At 42.9% G+C, this 23,884-nt stretch overlaps 4 protein-coding genes across 10 annotated transcripts in view; 2 read left to right on the top strand and 2 right to left on the bottom strand.

Annotated features, from left to right (window-relative positions):
- wdfy3 (WD repeat and FYVE domain containing 3) overlaps positions 1-3,057 on the bottom strand; it is an 86,700-nt gene extending 83,643 nt beyond the window's left edge. For 3 of the 4 annotated variants that reach the window (XM_057350064.1, XM_057350048.1, XM_057350039.1), the window contains exon 1: positions 340-584. In XM_057350064.1, the coding sequence (XP_057206047.1) occupies positions 340-368 (29 nt within the window). In that variant the 5' untranslated portion in view covers positions 369-584. Of the gene's footprint in view, positions 1-339; positions 585-2,812 lie in introns of those variants that run through there. The other variant, XM_057350056.1, reaches the window with a different exon arrangement.
- A 281-nt stretch (positions 3,058-3,338) lies between these two features.
- On the bottom strand, positions 3,339-7,972 carry si:dkey-193c22.1 (uncharacterized protein LOC567837 homolog). Of its 3 annotated transcripts, none has more exons than XM_057350080.1 (9): positions 7,914-7,972; positions 7,270-7,307; positions 6,994-7,143; positions 6,801-6,921; positions 6,135-6,347; positions 5,954-6,037; positions 5,494-5,635; positions 5,220-5,382; positions 3,339-4,873 (listed from the first exon to the last, which is right to left on the bottom strand). In XM_057350080.1, coding segments are annotated over exons 2-9 (1,113 nt in total). In that variant the 5' UTR covers positions 7,272-7,307; positions 7,914-7,972; the 3' UTR covers positions 3,339-4,635. The 3 variants fall into 3 exon arrangements, with proteins under 3 accessions (XP_057206063.1, XP_057206057.1, XP_057206072.1); XM_057350074.1 differs by having other exon boundaries at positions 7,899-7,962; XM_057350089.1 differs by having other exon boundaries at positions 7,838-7,922.
- Positions 7,973-9,059: 1,087 nt separating this feature from the next.
- Positions 9,060-23,884, top strand: part of cspg4ba (chondroitin sulfate proteoglycan 4ba) — a 28,848-nt gene continuing 14,023 nt past the window's right edge. The window contains 3 exon segments of the mRNA XM_057319257.1: positions 9,060-9,260; positions 11,211-11,374; positions 20,287-23,850. Coding sequence (XP_057175240.1) covers positions 9,203-9,260; positions 11,211-11,374; positions 20,287-23,850 — 3,786 coding nt within the window. The 5' untranslated portion in view covers positions 9,060-9,202.
- Positions 11,600-13,572, top strand: LOC130544998 (uncharacterized). 2 transcript variants are annotated; one of them, XM_057319280.1, is made up of 2 exons: positions 11,600-11,716; positions 11,872-13,572. In XM_057319280.1, the coding sequence occupies exon 2, from the start codon at positions 12,761-12,763 to the stop codon at positions 13,517-13,519; it is 759 nt and encodes a 252-aa protein (XP_057175263.1). In that variant the 5' UTR covers positions 11,600-11,716; positions 11,872-12,760; the 3' UTR covers positions 13,520-13,572. The 2 variants fall into 2 exon arrangements, with proteins under 2 accessions (XP_057175263.1, XP_057175254.1); XM_057319271.1 differs by having other exon boundaries at positions 11,872-12,874.

Raw genomic sequence — 23,884 nt, forward strand, 5'->3', positions numbered from 1 at the left:
TGCATATGAAACTCACAGCAATCTCTTGTTGCTTCACTTTATCAGATGGAAGGGCGCCATCGTTTCACTCTAGCTCTGCCATCTGTCATTTGCCAACTCATCTGCTCTACCTTTAATGTCCTTTAATTTCATCAAAACAACCATCACCACGCATAAAATCTCACATGCCAGCCAAATTTGCGAAAACTCTCAGTGAAGCACTGCCCGATACTATTAAAAGACAAAAAGTCATTTCAAGACCACCACTGCAGCAAATAAACCCATGACACAAAGCTACAATCCATAAACAAACGCCTTGTCACCATGGAGACACACTGATCAAACATGTTTTTTCCATACCTGCCCTTCTCTCTGTGCTCCGCAAGCATCCCTTGTTGTTACCGACGCAATTTCGATCCAAAGATAGTGGAGAAAATAAACGTTCCTAGTCTGTGCTGCTCGACATGAAAAAAAGGCAAACCATTTATAGGATGCTGTAGGAGTGAGCTCGATTCACTCTCCTCGCTGGCAGTGCCGGGAGACCTGTGCACCAAAGAGCCAAGCAGCCTGCAGGGACTGGCACAGCTGATCCTCCCTGTCACCAGCTCTACCACGTGGCTACACCATGGGGGATGACCAGTGTCACACCAGGAGATACCATATTGGAAGTATGGGGGGGAGAGGCTTTATCGATAACATTCAACGAGCAGGTGGTGGTTATACAACGATCACAGAGTAATATACGAAAAATCAACAGGTCCAGTAGTCATTCTCTAATCTCCATCAGAGACATTTTGAAAAGAGGAAGCAAGTCATCTGATTCACAGGATATATACACTCTGTACTAACTGTGGTCTGGAACAACGGTAAAAGCCTACTTAACACAGACTATCCAATTCCATCTACAATGCAATACAAACGCACAAGAAAATCAAGAACAATGATCCCAACAGCCATTTTTCTTGCTTAGAGTTGACATAGATACGATGTTTAAAGGGATAGTTCACCCAAAAATAAAATTTCTGTCATCATTTGCTCACGTTCGAGTTGTTCTAAATCTGTAGAAATGTCTTTGTTCAGTTGAACACAGAAAGATGTTTGGAAGAATGCTCATAACCAAACAGTTCTTGGACCCCATTGACTACCATAGTAGGAAAAATTGCTTTGTAATTTTTGTTCTGTTCAACACAAAAGAAGATATTTTGAAGAATGTAGGACAACAAACTTTTGCCTACCATTGTAATTTTTCCTACTATGGTAGTCAATGGGGTCCAAAAACTGTTTGGTTACAAGCATTCGTCAAAATATCTTTCTGTGTTCAACCAAAGAAATGTATACAGGTTTGTAATAACTAGAAAGTGAGTAATCCATAAAGTTTTCATTTTTGGGAAAAAAATTATGAAATCAAAACCAGTCTGCAATGACACAAATTATTCAGAAACAGAGATCTATTATTTAACCACGTGACACATCTTTAATAGCATTCAACTTTGAAAGAAAATTCTTAACCTTAATTTCTTTGCAAATATGAGTCAACAATGTCACGTAGTCAACGCTAATAATTAAAAGCCTGTATTGTGTAAAATAGCACATGAAATGCGTGACTTACTTATTTCCTGCGTGACTCACTGTCTTAAGCTTATATACACTACTGTAAAACGGACACCTAATGACACTCAAGATGCAATGCAACAACAGATTTTTTTATGAGCACATTTGGAAACACATCCTAAAACCAAAAATCACGCTTTGCAAACATACTGAGCTAAAACAAATATTCTGTTTGGTAAAGGTCAGCATGCTGTACGCCAAATAAAAAATAAAAACATAGATATGTTTAGTATTTAATTTAGGTCATGTCACAGTGAGATGAACCCAGGCCAATGCTATGATGATTTGAATATCAGCACACAGATTCAATGATTTGCATAATTCAACCAGTTGTTTATTGTTTATACGATAAAGCCACAATTGTAGTTTGTGTCTTATACTTTTTGCAAAGGGTAGCTTGCATACACTAAAAAGTCAAAACACATATGCAATGGCATACAAACAAGCAGTCTGGACGTGCTGAGGCCACACAGCTGTTCTCGAGTCCTCGACCTCTCACCTGGAGCAGCTGTCCACCACATCACCATCACACAATGTTCTTATCAATCACTACAAAATCATCATACGCGATATTACTGGAATGTTTTAGTCTTAATTTGTCTTTAACGGTTGTAATGTTATTCGCGAAATATCGATAAAGACTTAAGCCATGGTAAACGATGGTTCCGCATTAAAAATGACCTCACAAAAAAACGAGGAAAAGACTCGCATACACGGATCCAACTAAGAAAATTAACGTTTTAAACGTACGTTGCATTAACAGAAATCACCAATAAATTCAACACAGTCGCGAGTAAAGCGATATATCCAGTGACGGTAAACGCTCACACAAATATATCTCTCCAGACATCCTCAAAATATGTATTTCCATAACAAATATTAGATAACCCCAGGGCTGTAGTAATAAACGATGGCATCTGTGTGTATTTTCCCCCACATGAATGATTCTTTACCTGCAGCTAACAAGCTAGCGGGGTCTCCATATCCTAGCCGAAGCAGCTAGCCGGGCTACACACTATACGTGTCTGACTGCATTTCATCTTCAGATACACTGACTGCACGGAATATCGTTTACTTTAGCTTAACAACATCTTGACGTATTAAAAGAAATGTACAAATACGAAGCTGTATTGAATAGGAAGGAGACTAGCACCAGTGGGAAGTGTGTGTATATGCGTGTTTTGCATGTCTCCTGTGTATCCGCATATCCATGAGAACTCACCAGACCAGCCTATGTGCTCAGCTTCAGCGAGAAACGCTTTATAGAGATCCTCTCGCGCTCTGTCCGTCCATATTTCACGGGTGCTTCCGAAGCGCTTACTGTTTCTGTTAGACCAGCTAGCTAGTGGCCATATTTAATCCTCGACATCCCAAACAACACAGACTTGAGCTCGTCCCAGCTCCAGCTTTACTTCATCTCAGCGGTGTGGGAGACGCTGCCTCACAGTGCTCGCTGTAATACTTTAAAAATACGGAAAACGTCCGACACCTGCTGGCCATACCCACACAATGGTACAGTGAGTTTTAAAGATGAACTATTCTTCTATTCTCGTGATAAAAACAGGAGGACAATGTCTCAGTACTAATGCGATTTCAGAAGGGTTAGTTTAATTGACACTCAATCCATTCATCATCTATATTCCGTTTATCCCAGTGTTTCACAACCAGGGGACTGGGGCTCACTAGGGTGCCCAAACAAACATTCAAGGGGCCTCAAGATGATATAAAATATTATTTAATATTAATTCAAATAAACTAAAACAATTACAGTACAAATCAGATTTCTTAGTGTTTGACTATTTGTATAACTCATATAGCCTACTTCTTTCCGGTTAAAAATGGTTAGTTTCTCGAGAATAGTGAAGCCTACGAATGTAGTAACTGTGGGGCAATTCTAGCATTAAGATGCGACATTTTCCCACTTGAAATATTTTTTTACCAATACAGAAAACTGAACCATCTGTTTATATTTCCCTAAAGCCCTCTCGATAGAGTCTACACATCAGAAATAAATCAGTCTACACGTTTTCTATTTTGAAAAAGGGAAATAAATATTTCTTGATTGTTCCAAAAGACACAATTTTTGAGAGACTGCACTTTGTAGGATTTTTACTATTTTGTAGGATTTTTGTGAATGAAAATATCCACAAACCAGAAGCAATAATACCCAACAAATGGAGAAGGAATAGGTCTTCATTATATTAAAAATTTTAGGAGGAATGTGATCATGTGAAAATTCTTAAAGCAGCACTTGCCTGACTATGGAATATCATACTTTAAAAATATATAAAGCTTTAGACTAAGAGAGACATCTGAGCTATCAGTACGGTGAAAAATTATATTTTCATGGTACGGTTGACCTTTGAATGGAATTTCCCTGTGCTATTCGTGAAGTTACGTTGCAGTCAATTTAACTCCAAATTACATAAAACCTATGTCATGACACTGTGGCAGTAAACCTATAAAGTGAATAGGTTAATGAAAGGTTATTTAATAATTATGTTAATGTTGACGACTCGTTCCCTGCATCGACATATTGTCACAACCATGAAAATACTAAATTAAGGGAAATCTGAATAAACCACATTCCTTAACTAAAACAGCTGTGAGCTTATATTATTATTTAATGTGACAATAACTGAATCTGTATATTGGGGCCCAATTTTTTTTTAAATATATATATTTTAGGAGTACTACAGATTTAAACTCCTACACGAGTAAGGTAAGATAAAGCAAGGTAAGAATACAGTTTTCACTCATGTTACAGTATCCATTTATCCTTACTGTTCTCTTCTTATTTTACAATGAATTAAACATTATAATCTGGCAGATAACAAGCACATATGTTTTACCATCTTGTACAAAGGAGTATTGAGCACATGTTTTAAATGAGGTATAAATACTGCAACATCGCGCTGAAAATTAAACATTTCAATGTAAACTTACAAAACCACTATAAAAAAAACAAGTTCTCTAAATAATAATTAATGTTTGGCAAATTGAAAATTACTACAACAATTTTAAAATTACTTGGTGAATAGATTATCATGCCACATAACCCTGAAATTTACTGTACTCATGTTTAATACAGCCAAAAACAGTGTGGTAAAAGTGCCTGTCTGGTGCCATAAGATCAGTGACCATCTCAGTATGGTTCATTTTAGGTATTAGATGAAGAGACATCCTGATAGAAAGAGATGTGAGGAGGTCAGACAATCTCACTGATGACTCCACCGGTACTATGATGTCACTGGTTCCATGGAGTAATACCACTGGTGGAACTCTGTACAAAATCATAACAAGCCCAAATGTTAGTGTTAACTACTAGCCGTACAATTGTATATTGTACACGTCCGTGTGTTTTTTTCTGTCAAAGCAGTGTATTGTTCTGGCCTTCGTAGTAACTCAGTTTTAAACAAAAAGCTTCTTCACCCAACAGCCTTGCTGTATTATGCATCTTTTTGTAAGTGATCTTTTAAAAACTGCATTAATAAACAAGCTGTAACTTCTACTTCCTGACTAACAATGACAGTACAATACTAAACAGATATAACCATCCACACAGATAAACAATATACTGTACACCTATAGTGACTGTGTAGAGATAAGCAATGATTTGAATGTCATACCGTTTTAACTGATCCTCATTCAATTTCTTCAATAATGATGTTGGCGAGTAATAATCAAAGTTCTCCAGACCACCCATAGCTTTGTGCATTGTTGACACATATTCAACACCCCGCATTTTCTCATGTTTATAATGATCCATTATATTGTATACTCCACTCAGACCTGTTACAAAATCAATAATCACAAAATGACTGAAATTAATTTACAAGCTGGGACACAGCAATCACTATGTTACAAGAAATACAGTGTAATAACAAAAATATGGTGCCTTACCAATATTTCCTTTAATGGCAGATACAAGTTCTCTCTGTTTGTGGACCTCAATGAATAGCTCTTCTGGACTGTTCACAAGAAACAACGTGGTAAGGGCACACAGATGAGCCCCTGCAGAGTGACCCATTAAAACTATGTTGTCCTGTTTAAAAAACAATCAGAATTAAAAGTACTTTACTACAAAAATATTTACATACACTTTACTAAAAATACCATGGTTAAAGTATGGTTATTGTGAGACTATATGGTTCTTATGGTTTGCTACAAATTAAACCAAATACCTATTGTTACTATAGTTAAACCATGGTTAATTTTGCTAAGGGCATCCACACTTAAAATGGTGGCAACAATCCGTGCTTTAATATGCAGAAAACTGAAGCTACAGAAACATATAAATGCAAGCCAAACCACTTCAACCGTTTCTACAGAAGTTAACAGTGGACTAGGGTTTAACACTTACTTTGTCAAGATTGAACGTTTGGCCCCTTTCTCTCACCCACAGCAAACTATCACAAATGTCTTGAACCATATTTAGAACATTTCCCTGAAAACACAACACATATTGCACATTTCAAATTTGTCAGTTTAAAAAAGCTTAAAAAACTTTATAATACTATATATACTATAGACAGATGGCTCACCTTTGGATATATGGAATAATCAGGACAAATTACAGAGGCATTAAGCTCTTTTGCCATTTGTAGGGCTAAAAGACAATAAATGGATCTTTCTCCTGAGCCCCACGCACCTCCATACACAAATATAACCACCGGTACAGGAGCAGCATCAGAATTGTCCATACTTGGCGAATAGTATAAATCTAGTTTGTTACCTCGCCGACCAAAGGTGATACCCTAAGAAGGAAGGTGGTATACCATGTATTTAGTAACTGAATTTTTTATAACCTTCTAATATTAAAATTTCTGTTCCATTAGTCTAGTCCAGTGGTTCTCAAACTGGGGGCCCCAAGATGGATCCAGGGGGGCCACAGATTTTGTGGCATTTTATGAAATATAGAAATTTATCATAGATTTTATGCAATCAAACATCAGAAAAATGACACCACCAACCAAACGAATTGAGGTTCCAGCATTGTATAATTGAATGTTTTTGCTTTAATTAAAATTCTAAATTTAAGATTATACGTCTTTATATGGGGGGGCCACAAAGCGATGCACTTAACACAAAGGGGGCCTTACAACGAAAAAGTTTGAGAACCACTGGTCTAGTCTAAGAACGATCAATTTAAAGAAAAAAAAAATCTCTGTGACTACACCAACCAATGTCACATGTTGTTATTAACTAACTTTCACACAGTGCTTGCTATTTTTGTCATCTTTGTACCACAATTTCCACTGAAAGTACAGTTTCCCATACTGCAGATACTTCAGCATCTCTAGCACGGCTCTTGTCAAACAGTATATGCGCCTGCAGGAAAGTAACATTAGAAAAAAAACAAGCAAAACCATAAAAGTTGTTTAAATCGATTCATGCAGTCACCTTGGTTTGAGAGCCTCCATATATTTTTGGTACCCAGGTTTATTGGGCCAGCCATAAAGCCACTGGGCAACCAGAGAGATGCTATAAGGGAGTCCCACAAAAAAAGCCCCTGCTACCACTGGAAGAGAGAAATAGCACTTCAACCCAATCCTGTAATGAAAAGTAAAGCTCTTTAGAAGTACACAGTGTATCTCCCATACTGTATATAATGGGCAAACATGATTCATTTTATTTACAAAGTAACAAAATATGACATCATTTTAATATCACACTTACATTTTTTTATGACAGCTGCTGGTTATCAGATTTTATACCTAGGGTAGCAAAATGATACAGATTATATTATATCAAGAAAATCACTTTAAAAGGATCTTGCTTTTTATGACATTTTTGTGTTACACAATTACAGATACACATGGAGCCACCACATTATTCTTTTTTTCAAATCAATACAATCATAAAATTGTATAATTACCTATTTCTTAATTAAAAACGATTTATAGATTAAGATTACTTCATCTCATTTACAAGCAACATAGACTTTGAACATTGTGTATGATGTCAACATCATGTAAAACAAAGACGTATCTCACTACGCATTTTATGAGCGGATAGTCCATTTTAACAGTGATATTTCAATACGATTCATAAACATGTATAAAATCTGATTATGTCGAAAGTGAGATATATAAAAATAACGTCTTCTTAAAGTTAGCTTCTGAATGTGTCTACAGCACGGCTTTCTTCCTTTAAAACTCAATTCAAACATAAACGATTTACAAGGATTGACAAGGAAGCAAATGTGCAGTTAAAAGAAAAGCAGTTTCTCGATTTTTCTACATACCAAAATTAATACTCAGTAAAAATCAGTGATGCAAAGACTACATTACGTAAAGGGAGATCACCTGCAGATGACATACCAGTGTCCCATATCTCTATCTGCGCACTGCATGAATGCACAACCCCGACTTCCTGTAGCAGGCTACTCCTATTGGTTCGTTGGCTCACTTGGGCGGGACAAGACGCATGTCAACTGGCAACGCCACATCATTTTAAAAAATCTATTTTTTTCTTTGTTTTGAGCCATGGTATTGTTCTTTTCTTTCTTTTCTATTAATTTTACCGTTTGCTTAATTAATGTTAGGCTATGTTATGTTTATGTTGTTCAATAAAGTTTCAAAAGTTCAAACATGTTATTTAAGCCATTTAAGATGATTTACAAAACATCTATATGGTAGTTATTATTTTATTAGAATAAGTTTTTATCCAGGTAATTTCAAATAGGGAATGGTACCAAACGAGATTCATGTAACGAAGAGTGACAAAATATTTACGGGAATACCTATTTAATTCCTATTTTCCATAGAAAATATGTCTCAATGGTTAGTTTGTTACAATATACCTATAATTAAAAATAATACATGTGTTCACATGTATCTGTTTATTTAGACCACATTATATCAATGTAATAGGCTGGCAATGGCTTAATAGGTAAAATCGTTAAAAGCTTTCCTGTAGCTCGAGTGGTAAGAGGATGGCGCTAACAACGCCAATGTCGTGGGTTCGATCTCAGGGGATTGCACATAAATTACTTAGAAATAAATGTATAGGATAATGCAATGTAAATCGCTTTGGATAAAAGCGTCTGATAAATGTAAATGTAATGTAAAATAACGCAATAGGTACTGGTTATACCATTTGTATTGTGTCATAGCCTATTTATCATCGGAACGAGTGACGAAGTTAATAAACTAACAAATAATAATACGAGTAAAAATGGTGCCAAGGGGAGTTTAATTGCGCGTAAAATTCCCGTCTTACATTTAATGCGTGTTCAAGGTTGTCGTGGGGTGGGGGGGATGGGGTTGGGGTTGGGGTTGGGGTGTAAGTATCTGTAGTGAGAGAAAAGCTTGAGAAGGCGGAGTTTCTCTGTCCTGCTCTAGACTCCCCTGCTCGCTGGTCGAGTAGACAAGTGGGGGGGGGGGGGTGGGGGTTGGGGTGTAAGTATCTGTAGTGAGAGAAAAGCTTGAGAAGGCGGAGTTTCTCTGTCCTGCTCTAGACTCCCCTGCTCGCTGGTCGAGTAGACAAGTTTGTGAAAAGATTTTTAAGTGAGGACTTGTCGAACCGCATTGAACTTGGTTACACAATGAATTTGAAACACAACCTTTCGGCATTTCAAGCGGAATAAACACACTGCATTGATGTTAAAATGAGGGCGACCCTTTTAATCGGACTGCTTTTGCTCTTTGTCGGACTCGCACAAGGGGGTAAGTTTTTTGATCGTTCAAGTATGGCAACTGCAAGGAATGACATAATCCAGCTTTCAACGTTGTCTAAAACATTTCAATTGGGGGCTTCAATGAGGACAGCGAATGATCTTTGGTTCTAGGCTATATATTACGTTTCGTTTTTATACACCAGTGCCCATAGCCTGCCCTAGAATTTCATATGGCTGGTGCTGGTTAATTAGTAAATTGTTTACGTTTTTTACTTTTTAAGGTAATGAGAAGGTAATACTAATAATACATTAAAATGTAAATGTTTGCATTTCACCCTTTAGTGTGTTTATAGTCATTGCATGTGCCCTCAAAATAAGTAATCCAATTCAATATGATATCAGTGCATTGAAATTCTATAGAATTGTGACTCTCGGTTTTAATGTACCCCTTGAGACATTTCATATTCACAGCTTGCCAAACAGTTGAATAAAGGCCAAGAAAAGGAAAAGTGTTCATGTATCATTGCACTATATAGAATGAATAAGACATTTGCATAATAAGGCAGAAAGCAATAGTGCAAGAAGAAAATACAGTCATGGGAAAATGAGGCAATATTTTTGTATCTTTTATAAACATATTCTTAATGATATAAAATTCTCAACGTGATTGTCAAATGCAAATGTTTATCATGATATAGGTAGTTGCTGATAAATTGAAATTGTGCTTTACAATGTCAGCTTCACTGAACTCTCAAGATCTTGCTCTGCTGAAGAATAGATGCCTTCTTTGGTCTAGTTTTGGAGTGCAGTGTCCAGACTTATAACATCTCCAGGATGTCAGTTGCATAACTTTTACTCTTTACTGTGATAATAATAGACTAGAGATAGCATTGTGTTCCAGTCTTTCTCCTCTCTGTCTCTTCTGGTTTCACCAAAAGTGGTTCTTCAATTTAATTTCCAATTTTATAACTGTAGATCTAGTTTAAATGAGCATCAGTATGATAATCTGTGACAATCTGTGTTATCACATTAAATCTGATTTGAATCGGTTACAGTTGTGATACAGTTTGGCAATGCAAACTAAATATCTTACATTTATAAACAAAGGCCATTAAAATAAATGAGATTTTCTTTATTAAAAGGCTAACGGATAGCAATTTACCCATTATCAATGGTACCACAAATAATTTAAAAAAAAGTTCTAAACTTTTAAAAAGCAAATATGTGTTTTGTGTTAATTAAAGGCTTAACTGCTATAGTAACACTTGAGGATGAGATGAGAGTGCACAACACATTAGTGCAGATTAGAGGGTGACAGCACTGGCTGAGTTGAAAAACAGCTGCGTCCAAGACTCCATCTATGGGCAGCAGGGCTAAGACAATGTGGCCACGTCAGAGTCTTTTATGTTGAGAGCAAGGTGCTGTCAGGGCAAAGCATGCCAGCACAAGCACATGGATATCACAGCTCTTCCCTGGTGTCATCAGGCCTGTCCGTGGAAGTGAAGTGTTTCTGTTTTATTCACAATGGCAAGGCTGTGTGAAAATATGTCTGTCTTGATGAATCAGTTATATTTCAGATCACACAGTTTCATTAAAAATATTTCTTTTGGGTCAACTAATTACAATGTATTTGCTTTCATGTAGCAGCTTATAGAAATTACATTGTATTGCATAACATGAAATAAAGTGATAGTTCACCCAAAAATAAAAACTGTATGACTATCTGCAGAACACAAAAGAAGATATTTTGAAGAATACTGTCAACTGGCCCTCATTCACTTGCATTGTTTTTTGTGTCAATACAATAGAAGTGAATGGGGGCCAGTGCTGTTCAGTTACCAACTTTCTTCAAAATATCTTCCTTTGTGTTCAGTGGAAGAAAGTCATAAAGGTTTGAAATGACAAGAGGGTGAATAAATGATGACAGAATTTACATTTTAACACATGCAGCTTTCAGAGCAAGAAAAAATCTTCATGAGTAAAATTCTCCTCTGTGCAGCTTCTTTCTATGGTGATGGATTTGTGCAGTTAAAAGGAACGGAGTCGTCTAGCCGTAACACACTGCACGTCCGCTTCCGCACCTCCTGTCAGAGCGGCCTGCTTTTCCTGGCTGAAGGGCAGACTGATTTCATCCTGCTGGAGATGAATGCTGGCAGACTGCAGGTAGGTCTTTACAACAGTACTTCACAACAGTCACCGTCATCACCCTCAGAAATGCCCCAGAGCTATCCCAACAAAACTACACGCACAAACTTGTCATGTGTTGCACTCAAGCTTAAAAAATCTAATGTAGACTAAAATGAGCTGTTAAATTAGAACAGACTTGGAGTTGAAACGTGAGCCAGACAGAACATCACCGAATGGGTTTCAAATGTTACGGGAGTTCTCTTTCATCATCTCGTTTCGAGATCCACCTATGGGAAGGGCATCCGTACCTGACCTCTGCAGAAGCATCTAATTGCACCAAGTCTGGCTAGACAGACAGAAGCGCGCAGCCAATGCCAGGTAAGGCCCCACCCCCTTACCTGAGCGAATATAAGGTCTGCTTGCGCTGCTGTTCCTCAGTTGTCATTCGCTTCTCGCGATCTCTGCTTTAACACAGTTAGGTTGGATTTTCGCTGCTCACTGTGTGTCTTCAGGAGGACATATCGTCTGATCAGCCTCCGCTAGACGTGACAGTCGTCTATTCAGCCAGGTTAGCTGTGTTTTTTTTCTAGGCATCCTGAGCCGCCCACGCTCGTGCTTTTTTCAACTGCTCCCCCTTTACTTTCCACGGCTGCCCGCCACGGATATTAACGAGTTTTTCGCCGACATGTCGCTCTCTAAATCTGCCACTGCTCCCGGGACCAGCTCATCACGGGCCTGCCCGGCCGCGTGCGGGGCTCTCATCGCAGCTAAGGACTCTCACGAGTTCTGCGTGGTCTGCTTGGGCCTCAAGCATGCGGAAGAGGCTTTGGAGAACCCGGAGCATTGCAGCCATTGCCTTGTGCTGCCGAAAAAGCTCCTGCGGCGTCGACTCAAAGTTGCCGCTACCCAGTGTATCGAGCTCGGCCTTTCTGACTCGGATGGGGGACACGGTGACGGCGACGCGCCTCCGGGGGCCTCCCGGGGCGCGACGTCGCTTCATTGGGCTGACCTGCCTAATCCTGCGTTCCCCGAAGAGGATATCTTCGCGGGCAACCTCCCGTTCGCCGATGAACCGGCTGGTTCCGGCGATGAAGACGACGCGGGCCTTCTTGGGGTCTCAGAGGACGAGGAGGCCATCCCACTCTCTGGTTTTTACCAGGCTAACCCCCCGCGGCCTTACCCCAGTCCATCCTCCTGGACGTGTGCGAACGAGCGGCCGCTCGCCTTAACATTCCGTGGCCGGCTCCGCAGAGCGCCACCGACCAGGAGAGGGATGTGTATGATGGGAAAGTGCTGGGTCCCCCGCCCGGCCCGAGGAAACAACTCTTCCCCGTCCTGCCAGCGTGCGCGAAGCACGTGAGGCACTACTGGAGCGACCCGCTGAACCTCAAACACGGTCTCGCGGGTCTGGAGGTGAAAGACATGGCGGCTCTCGGCTTGGGTGATCCCCCCGCTGTCGAGCCGTCGATCGCCAGGCATCTCAACCCCGTCCAGGGCGGGCTGCTCGCCCCTCCGAAGCCGGTCTTGCCGGGCAAAATGGACCGTTTTTCTGCCTCTGTTCATCAGGCCGCTTATAAATCCTCGGCCTTGGCTGTCAGGGCTCTCAATGTTTCGTCCCTGCTTTCCGCTTACCAGGCGGAAATTTTGGAGGATTTGGGGCAGCAGCTGGACAAAGGATCCCCCTCGCCAACCTTGTGGAAGGAGATCCTTACGGTCAACGACCTCGTCCTCCGCAATGCTCGGCAGGCTGTCCAAGCTTGCGGGCGCTCCATGGCGCTTTCTGTAGTGGGGGAGCGTGCTCTCTGGCTGAACCTGTCGGGACTCCCTGACAGTGAGAAGAGGCGCGTTGCGGGCGCTCCGGTCGAGCCTGGCCAGGCTCTCTTCGGTCCCGCCGTGGCTTTGATGCAGCAACGGTGCGACGACAAAAAGAAAGAGGACGAGGCTTTCAAGTTGTGCCTCCCTAAGAAAGCTGCTCCGCGTCAGTTGCCCACTGCGCGTTTGCCTAACCCCCCCGTCACGGTGCGAAACCCGCATCATAGCAGGGAGAAACCGCGCAACAAACCCCCTCCACGGCAGAGTAACCCACCCTCTGCTAAACCCTGGGGAAGAACGTCTCCCGCCGCGGCTGGGAAACCCCCCAACCCAACCCCGACCGACTCTAAACGCAAGCGGCCGGCCTGATGTCCGACCATTGGGGGCAGAGAGTCCTCGTTCACGAGCCACAAGCCCATCGGACTCTCCTTCTGTCCCAGAACCCCTGTCCAAAAGACGGAGGTTTTCTCGCGGAGGGGCCGGCCAGGGTTCCCAGCCCGTGCGTTCAGTGGCCGCTGTGTTTCCTCCCCCCACGTTCAGGGGGTCGGTTGCGAGGGAATGTGGTCAAACAGTGTCACCACACAGCACACACATTGTTCCCCTCACCCAACTAATAAAGGCTTCGGCCCCGGTGTTCCCCAACACCAAACACACAAAAAACACAATGAAACAAACGAATCTATTGAATTCGTTTCAGGGAGAGTACGTCTCTCTGCAGAGAGAGAACATCTTTCTACATCCACGCATGCCGCCCCTAGTGTGTCCGCTAGATGGCGCCATTGCATCGCAAAGGAGCCAACAGAGCGTATGCGAGGATTTCGGCGCTTCACCGGCCCCGGTGGGGACGCTCGCGAATTACGAGTCCGCCTGGCAGACTGTTGCGCCTCCAGAGTGGGTGATGCGAACAATTATGCAGGGTTACAGACTGCAGTTTGTAATGAAACCCCCGCTTTTCAACGGCGTTCTCTCTTCTCACGCGGAGGAGAGCTCCGCTCATATTCTGAAAGACGAAATCTCTTCTCTCTTAATGAAGGGAGCGATTCAGGTGGTACCTCCCAGCCTGATAAGTCAAGGGTTTTATTCCCGTTATTTCCTGGTCCCAAAGAAGGACGGCTCTCTCCGCCCCATCTTGGACCTCCGAATGTTGAACAAACATTTGAGGAAATACAATTTCAGAATGTTAAACCACGGCACTCTGGCCCGCGCCATAAAACAGAACGACTGGTTCACGTCGGTCGATCTCAAGGATGCTTTTTTCCACATAAGCATTTATCCGCCACACAGGAAGTTTCTTCGTTTCGCCTATCTAGGCATATGTTACGAATTCACTGTTCTTCCTTTCGGGCTCTCACTCAGCCCTCGGACTTTTTGTCTGTGTACGGAGGCGAGCTTGGCTCCCCTGAGAATGTCAGGTCTGCGGATTTTGACATACATAGACGATTGGCTCATCGTGGCCGAATCGGAAGAGAAAGTGCTGCGGGACACCTGCAGCGTGCTTACACACATCACATCTCTCGGGTTCAGGGTGAATGTGACCAAAAGCAATTTTACACCCAGCCAGAGTGTGATTTTCCTGGGCTTGGAGCTGAGCTCGGTCTCCATGCGAGCGCGTCTCTCCCAGGAGCGCGTCCTCTCTCTAATGAGCTGCGTGTCGCAGTTCAGAGAGGGGGCGAGAGTGCAGTATCGCACATGCCTCAGATTGCAGGGTCTTATGGCTTCAGCTATCCAAGTTTTGCCGCTGGGACTTCTGCGAATGAGAGCATTCATGAAATGGGTTTTGTCACTACATTTCAGCCCGGTACGCGATCTCTGCCGCTCTGTGACAGTGACGCGCGCCTGCACGGCAGCTCTTCGCCACTGGAGAGACGCGGACTTTTACGCACAGGGGACCCGTTTGGGAACGGTAGTGATGCGGAAAGTTGTGACGACAGATGCGTCCCTAACAGGCTGGGGTGCCACCCAGGAGGGCAGAGTGGTGAACGGTGTGTGGCCGAGCATACTACGTTCAGCACACATAAATTATTTAGAGCTCCTGACCATATGGAAAGCTCTGAATTATTTTCTGCCTCGCCTGCTAGGACATCATGTGCTCGTACGCTGCGACAATACCACAGCAGTCGCGTATATCAATCGGCAGGGCGGCTTACGCTCACCGAAACTTCACGCTCTAGCTCACAAGCTTTTGGTGTGGAGCGGGCGGTTTTTCCTGTCGTTACGCGCGACTCATGTTCCAGGTATTCTGAACAGAGGTGCGGACCTTCTGTCGAGGGGGAACCCACTCTACGGAGATTGGCGCCTCCACCCTCAGATAGTGGGCATGATATGGAGAAGATTCGGACAGGCAACCGTAGATCTATTCGCCTCGCGCGAAAACAACCATTGTCCTATGTTCTTCTCGCTAAAGGACTCGGATGCGCCCCTCGGGGTGGACGCACTGGCCCACCCATGGCCCAAGCTGCTGCTGTATGCTTTTCCTCCTCTGTGCCTGATAATTCCCACACTGGCCAGAGTGAGAGAGAAGGGCCTGTCTCTCCTTCTAATAGCTCCCAGGTGGCTCAAAGCACCGTGGCTGGCAGAGATAATCCCTCTGTTATACGCCCAGCCGTGGCGCCTCCCCCTCTGCACAGACCTATTGTCTCAGGCGAACGGGGAAATTTATCACCCACACCCGGACAGGGTGGCTCTCTGGGTCTGGCCCGTGAGAAGTCAAACTTAAACGCGCTGGGGCTTCACCCGCGTGTGGTTGCCACTATACAAAATGCCAGGGCCGTTTCTACACGGTCCTTGTATGGTTGTAAGTGGCAAGTGTTTGAAGAGTGGTGTGATGGGCGCAGTCTCACATCATATCAGTGCTCAGTTCCTGATATTTTGTGTTTCTTACAGAACCTTATGGATAAAGGCAGGTCTTTTTCCACAATTAAGGTCTACCTGGCAGCTATTTCTGCCTGTCATGTGGGCTTTGAGGGCTCAACAGTCGGGCAGAATCCTTTAATCCGCAGATTTATGAAGGGTGCCCGTCGCTCCTTGCCAGTCATCAGGAGAACCGTCCCTGAATGGGACCTCTCCTTGGTGCTGGAGGCCCTGTCTCAGTATCCCTTTGAGCCCCTGGGAGGTATTTCCTTGAAGCTGTTGTCCTTCAAGACGGCTTTGCTCTTGGCCTTGGTATCAGCCAAACGTGTCAGTGAGCTACATGCACTCTCAATACATCCCTCGTGCACGAAATTCTCTTTGAGTGGAGATAAGGTTTTTCTTAAGCCTAACCCGGCTTTTATGCCTAAATGTTGCCCTGCGTTGACTTCGGAGGTGTTGGAGCTGTCCGCTTTTCACCCTCCGCCTTTTTCCTCTGCGGAGGATCAGACGCTGAATGCTCTGTGTCCTGTTCGTGCATTACAGGCATATATGTCCAAGACCAGTGCTTTCCGGAAGAGCGACCAGCTCTTTATTTCATGGGCACCCCCTCATAAGGGGAGTCCCATATCTAAACAGCGCCTCTCACATTGGCTTGTGAACGCTATAGCAGTTGCATATGTATCAAGGGGAGTGCAGCCCCCAGGTACCATCAGAGCTCATTACACGAGGGGCTTAGCTGCCTCTTGGGCTTTGTTCAGGGGAGTATCACTGCAGGACATCTGCTCTGCAGCCAGCTGGGCTTCTCCCCATACGTTTGTGCGTTACTACCGATTGGATGTCACCAAAACCTCGGTAGCACATTCTGTTTTAGGAGTGGGGTCTTCATAGCCCCTCCTTGTTATATTCCTTCACCTCCTGTTTACACATTGTTATGGTAACGAGGGTTGAACGGGCCGGTGGGCCGTGCGCATTCATGTCACCAAGCATGCATTCACATTCCGGCCTGGGTGGTATATATGTGTTGCTGGGTTAATTACATGTGTGTGTGTGTGTGCCTCATACATGTTCCTGTCCTGTATGTGCGCAGCAGCTATGCGTGCGCATCAGGGCTGCCAGGGACATAATTATGGGACGTGTCATGCACCGCCCCTTTGGGGGTGACCGTCTTTTCTGGCTTTCAGAACCTCACTGTGAGTGTATTGGGCAATCGGGGAGCTGTCCATGTCTCTCCCATAGGTGGATCTCGAAACGAGATGATGAAAGAGAACAATAGGTTACTGTCGTAACCCCGGTTCTCTGAAACATCGAGTGGAGAGATCCACCAGCTTTGCCCCGCTTGCTGCACGAGAAGCGAATATACTTACTGAGGAACAGCAGCGCAAGCAGACCTTATATTCGCTCAGGTAAGGGGGTGGGGCCTTACCTGGCATTGGCTGCGAGCTTCTGTCTGTCTAGCCAGACTTGGTGCAATTAGATGCTTCTGCAGAGGTCAGGTAAGGATGCCCTTCCCATAGGTGGATCTCTCCACTCGATGTTTCAGAGAACCGGGGTTACGACAGTAACCTATTGTTTCCATGAGAAATAACAAAACGGGAGACTCCCGGCCAAACGACAGTGTTAGCAGGTATGGTTATGACCCAACACCCGAAATAATATGAAAACACTTCAATTTTAACACTTCAATTATAACAGCCTCCATTATTCGCAAACGGTGGATAAAACCTTAAAAAAGGGGATATTAGCCCGCCAAATTACAGAGATGCCGATTCGCACGGGATTAATATTATAACAGGACCTCGGTGTTCATCAAAACATGGTAACGTTAGGTAATTTGCGGGGGTATTTTTACTTTACAAATTACAGACATGCCTGATTCGCAGATTTATGATCACAGACAACCTCTGCAATTATTACAAATGACTAGAGGTCCCCAGGTAATACTAATCCCGTGCGAATGGGGCTTCGTTCTCAGCTATTGTAAAGCTGTTTCCAACTTCTGGTCCACAGGACATTGATACAACTGTGCTGAATTGACACTTATCTTTAAAAGAACTGAAAGAAATCAAAGTAATAATTTTTTTCTGATTTTAATTACTCACCCGAAAAGATGTGTTTCTGTGGTCACTGCTCAATCACTCGTAGTTGATCCAGGCACAGAGGCGAGGTCGCGCTTCACTCCGGTATCTCTCCCCATGGTTTATGAATGCTGAAAAAAATCTTGCGATGCCTATCAGAGAGTTTCAAAGTCGGAATATTATCATATAGACAGGATCGCAGTTCTCCTACCTAGACCAATAGCTGATAAATTATTTTTGTCGTTTAAAAATGCTAACATGAGTGGGGTGGTCAGTGTGGTGGCTATGATTATATCCATGGTGGCCGCGGCAACCCCCTAGCTCCGCCACTGCTTCCTGTTCAGCTGAAATGCAGAGCATGCATTCCAGTTTAAAAACATGGCTTTGGGATACTGTGACTTCACCACATACTCTGCCGTCTTGGAAGGTCTTTTAAAGGTTTACATTACAAACCCTATAATTGCACTGACCTGGAGGCAAAAGAATGTGAGCTAAGATGATATGTGAGAGAAGAAGTATGAATGAAGGATGTGCTAGAGCACATTAAATCAACTTCCACAGAGTTCAAAAGGCGTGCATGGATATCTGCAGTGGATTTTAGTGTTTATATTTCTCTTGTTAGACTAGAAATTCAGACATTAGACTTAGACTACATTCATAGATATTATCTCTGGGCTACAATAGACCAGCTCATTTGAACTTTGTTGAGGTCTGCTGGGGAAAAACATGTTTTCACAAGCTTGAGATGTACAATACACATTTGAATTGGGACATACACTAGTTCACTTAAAAATGAAAAACACTAGTTCACTTAAAAAAATTCCCCCACCCTTAGCAATCATGGAGGTGATATTTTTTCCCCCAGTAGAACAGTTAAGAAGATTTTTAGCTGAAACAGTGGTCATCTGTAATTCAAGTCCTCAGGTCCTATTTCTTTAAGAGACAAAAAACAAATACAGGCAACATACATACACGAGAAGCTCTAGTGAATGAGCCACAGGAGCTATTACCTAAGGCTATGGATTTAAGTATTTTATGTTGTTTGTGTTTTCTTTAAAAAAAAAGGCACCTATAGATTTGCATTTTATACATCACCAAGAACAACGGTTTCAGTTACTTTACTGTTCCACTGAAGAAACCGTGTCACCTAGATTTTGAATGGCCTGAGTGTGAGTAAACAACAAATTTTCATTTTTCATATCACTTCAAAGTAATTTCCTGTCATTTGGCTGAAACTCTTTTCCAGTACAGATTATAATTTTCTGTTTAGAAAATACTACAAATATTCTGCAAGCCTTGACAAATTTGCTTTTGCTGTCATATCATGTAAAGTTTAAAGTAAAATCAGTGGTGGAAATGGCCAAGATTCACTGGAGGGACTCCAGTTGGAGACATATTTAACATTTTTAGAGTATATATGTGTAAAATGACACTACATTTATGTATGAAATGCAGTAGACATCACTACTAGAGCTGAAGATCTTTGCCCGAACCCGACCGACCCGTTCGGGCTTAATTTCTATCATTTTACACGGGCGGGCTCGGGCTTGCGCGGTAAATGAGCGGTCGTGTGATGCGTTCCGATTAGCGCAAATGGATGCTGAGGAGGTGAAACGGAGGCTTGCCTCTGGCGATTACGTTTTGGTTGAACCAGCAACTAAAGCAAAGTCTGAGGTGTGGAAAAGTTTTGACCATGTGCATAATGAGAATAATCAGCCAGTGGGATATGTGAGATGTTACGATGTTACAGAGGACTTATTTAATTTCTTTGTTCCAAGTAGCCTATAGCCTACGTTAGTCATTAATAAATTATATTAAAACATGTATAAATGACTCATTCTTGACAAAAGCTGTGTGCGTGCGCACATTTGAATAGCCTAATGTCGGGCTGTAAATGGGTTCGGGCTTTTAAAAAGCTGTCAATCAAAATGTACTTGTCGGGCTCGGGCAGAATTCTGTCGGGCTCGGGCACTGTCGGGCCTAACTTTTAAGGCCCGATTACAGCTCTAATCACTACACACATTCTTTCATCACAATTAGACAACTATGCTAAAACTTCCCGGCCGAGAGCGGTTTTTAATTGTTGCAGTGACGGTTTGGTGTGATGCCGTAAAAGCACTCTAAGATTGCTCTTATATGTGTGGATCTATAGAGAAAATTATTTTAGGGAATTAAAGTTTAATCCCCAAAATTATTCCCTGTGATTCACAGGTACGGTTGGACATGGGCTCTGGAGAGCACATCCTTCTCTCAGACAGTGGAACCCAGCTGAATGATTTGGCCTGGCACACGGCAGAGCTTCTCAATGAGTATCGCAACGTCACGCTGACTGTGGACAACCACTCCCAGAGCAGCTTGCGAATGCCAGCTCCAGAGCAGCAGCTGGACATCAACATTGGTTTGTACGTTGGTGGTACTGGAGGTTTGGATCAGCCCTACCTGGCCAGTGATCTCAATGGCTTCCGTGGTTGCCTTGATGAAGTAATATTTAACCAACACAACCTTCTTTCTTCACTGAGGCCCTATTCCGGATTTAAAAATGTCTATGAGGTTTCTCTTGGATGCAGCCCCCAGTTTTTCGCAAATGAGGAAGATCCCATGAGTTTTTTCAGCTCAAGGGCTTACGTATCCCTTCCTCCGTGGACGACACAACGCGAATGGGTTTTTGAAAGCTCAGTCCACACCTCTGCCGAAGAGGGGATTGTTATGTACAACTCCGCACAACAGGGAGATTTCATCGCCTTGGAGATCCAGAAAGGTCTGCTCGTTGCTGTCGTCGGTAAAGACGGAGCAAAAACAGAACTACGTTCTCTCGCCTTCATCAATGACAATAGATGGCATGACATAAAGCTTTACTTCACCTCAAAAAGCCTCCAGCTCACAGTAGACGGAGAGACCTTAAAGTCCAGCATTAGCTCTAGATCAAAAACCTTTCGTCTGAAAGGTTGGCTTTTCCTCGGGGGAATTGATGACAGCACGCGTTCTGAGGTCAGAAAGGTGGGCCTCTCTTCAGTGGCGGGAAAGCGTGTTAAAGGTGGTTCCTTCAAAGGATGCTTCAGGAACATTAGAGTAAATAATGTTAAAGTGGGTCTCCCCAATGCTGTGGTTACTAAAGACATCTCTGTTGGCTGTGAACCTGAAAAGGAACTGGAGATAACCACCACAGTCAGCCCGGCAATCCTACTCATGACTTCTGTTGGAACTGTCACTCAACTGCCTCCCACCGATGTCTCAACTCTAGCTAAAGGTCTTGTTAAGAAGTATGGACATCATTTTCTTCATCTTAAGAACCTTGTTGTCCCAGAAGGTGGTCGGGCATCATTGAATTCAAAGCACATTAAAGTAAACCTTGATTTCAAGAACCTTGGTATCCGCCAGTCACAGATCATCTTTAGGATTGAAGAGCAGCCCGTGCATGGTCAGCTTAGGCTCGATGTGGACCAGGCGGAGCATACCTTCAGCATGCTGGATTTATGGCATGGCAGAGTAATGTACATCCACGGAGGATCTGAAGATCCACAGGACTTTTTTATGTTCTCCGTGTTCTCCAGTAGCAGAAAGGAGGTTCCAGGCTATCTAAAGGGACACAAGTTGCATCGCTATGATGTTACTGTCACGCCAACCAACGATGCCCCTGAATTGAGTCTACCTGAAGGGAATCTATTTGTTCTTCTTGAGAACTCTAGGAAGAAGCTGACTACTGATGTTCTGAAGGCCATAGACATTGACAGCAATTACACAGATCTTGTTTATTCAGTCTTGGGCAATCTTAATGGCGATGCGGGGTATTTGGAAAACGAAGACAACCCCAGTACAGCCGCAACCTCTTTTTCTCACTTGGCTCTTGCAGAAGGTAAAATAAATTACGTCCACACAGGAGTGAGGAACTCCAGGATTGTGCTGAGAGTCAGCGATGGAGAGAAAGTGAGCAACACGGTGGTGCTCAGAATCATGGCCGTGGGACTGGAGTATACAATTTCCAACAACACAGGTCTGGAAGTCACTCAAGGAGAGATGTTTCTAATAAGCACCAACCAACTGGCAATCTGGACAAATGCAGTGAAGCAGGCGGTTGACATTCGTTTTGATGTGATCGAGCCACCAAAATTCGGCGAACTCCAAAGGCTGCACTCGAATGGAGAGTGGAAGATCACCAGCTCATTTTCTCAAAGAGTACTTGAGAAGGAACGTTTAAGATACCTTAACACTTACCAGTCCATTCAAAAGAGCAATAGCTCGGATCTCTTCAAGTGTAAAGTCACAGTGGCTTCCAGAGCCACAGAGGAGCTGGTGTTTCCTATTAGAGTGAAGTGGATAAACTACATGTTAGAGAAGAATAAAGCGATAAAACTGGACAAAATAAGAAGTGCTGTAATTGATTCTGAGCATTTGTATGCGACAGCACCCGGTGTAACTTTGTCTGAGGATGAGCTTCGTTTTAGATAGTTGACTCTACCAAAAAGAGGAATACTTGTAGTGAGTAATACAAAGTTGGCTGAGAATTCCACATTTTGTCAAAGAGACATCACAGATCTGAAGGTTGAATACAGACTGTTAGATAGATTGTACGAGGACACAAGTGATGAATTTGTTTTCCAGATATTCTCAAAGCACGCACATTCTGCTAGTCACATATTCAAAATCAACATTAAAGCAGACACCAACAGCGTTTTCATGAAAAACAATGGGTTGTCTCTTCTTGAAGGTGAAAGTAAACTCATTACAAAAGACGAACTGTTTGCTGAAACTCTTAGCACTAAAGAAATATACTACACTGTCACAACGGCTCCACGCCATGGCAAGCTAACACGAATCAACCTGTCCAACTCTACCAAAGAATTTGATAATATTCTGTCATTCACCAATCAGGACATTTTGGAGGAGCGTATTATGTACGTTCACGATGACAGTGAAACAAATCTTGATCATTTTACCTTCATAGCATCCAAAAGTCCAGTTACCAAGATGACTGTGATAGATGATATTGGCTCCAAGGAGGGCATCTTCAACATCTCTATACAGCTAGTGAATGATGAAAAACCTGTTCGTGTCATAGACAAGATTTTTCACGTTGTCAGAAATGGACAGAGATTACTAACCCTCGATGATCTCCGCTACCACGATGCCGACTCAGACTTCAGTGATGGGCAGATTGTCTACACCAGGCGTGGTATCCCAATGGGTGATTTGGTTCTTGCAAACGACACCTCACACATGTTGTACCAGTTTCGCCAGGAAGACTTGGAACAGAAGCGAGTGTTGTTTATTCACCATGGGATGACCTCTGGTCGCTTTGTCCTCTTCGTGTCAGATGGCAAACACTATGTTTACTCACTGTTGGATATTAGCGCACAGGATGCTTATTTAAAAGTTGGCAACAACACAGGCCTATTGGTTCAGAAAGGCCAAACCAAGACTCTCAGTCAAGCTAACTTTAGTGTGGATACAAACCTTGACGTCAGAAGTGATGACGAAATCGTATTTAAGATCAAAGAGGCTCCAAAACCTGGGTGTCTGTATTTAAATGACAGCCAGACTGAGTCATTCACCCAGCGTGACCTGAGGAACGGCTACTTGTCTTATCATCATGACAACAGCAGAAATCTGGCTGACTTTTTTACACTTCTAGTGGAAGTGAAGGGGCTAAAGTGTGATGCTAAAATTTTTGTGAAAGTGTATCTGGAAAGTCATCAAAGACCACCGGTTATCCTTCATAATAAGATTTTACTGGTAGAGGAGGGAAAACCAGTCAAGATTGAGAGCAGTAAACTCAAGGTAAGTGTAGAATTTGGTCATAATTGGCTTTGAT

Source organism: Triplophysa rosa, linkage group LG2 (assembly GCF_024868665.1).
Source record: "Triplophysa rosa linkage group LG2, Trosa_1v2, whole genome shotgun sequence".
In the NCBI taxonomy this organism is placed as follows: Eukaryota; Metazoa; Chordata; class Actinopteri; order Cypriniformes; family Nemacheilidae; genus Triplophysa; species Triplophysa rosa.

Bases quoted from the DNA above. Each gene is read 5' to 3' on its own strand.
- si:dkey-193c22.1 (XM_057350080.1), bottom strand. The intron at 6,348-6,800 runs GTTAGTTAATAA...CTTCCTTCTTAG, and splicing joins ATAGCAAGCACTGTGTGAAA to GGTATCACCTTTGGTCGGCG. The intron at 5,636-5,953 runs GTAAGTGTTAAA...TTTTTTAAACAG, and splicing joins AAACGTTCAATCTTGACAAA to GACAACATAGTTTTAATGGG.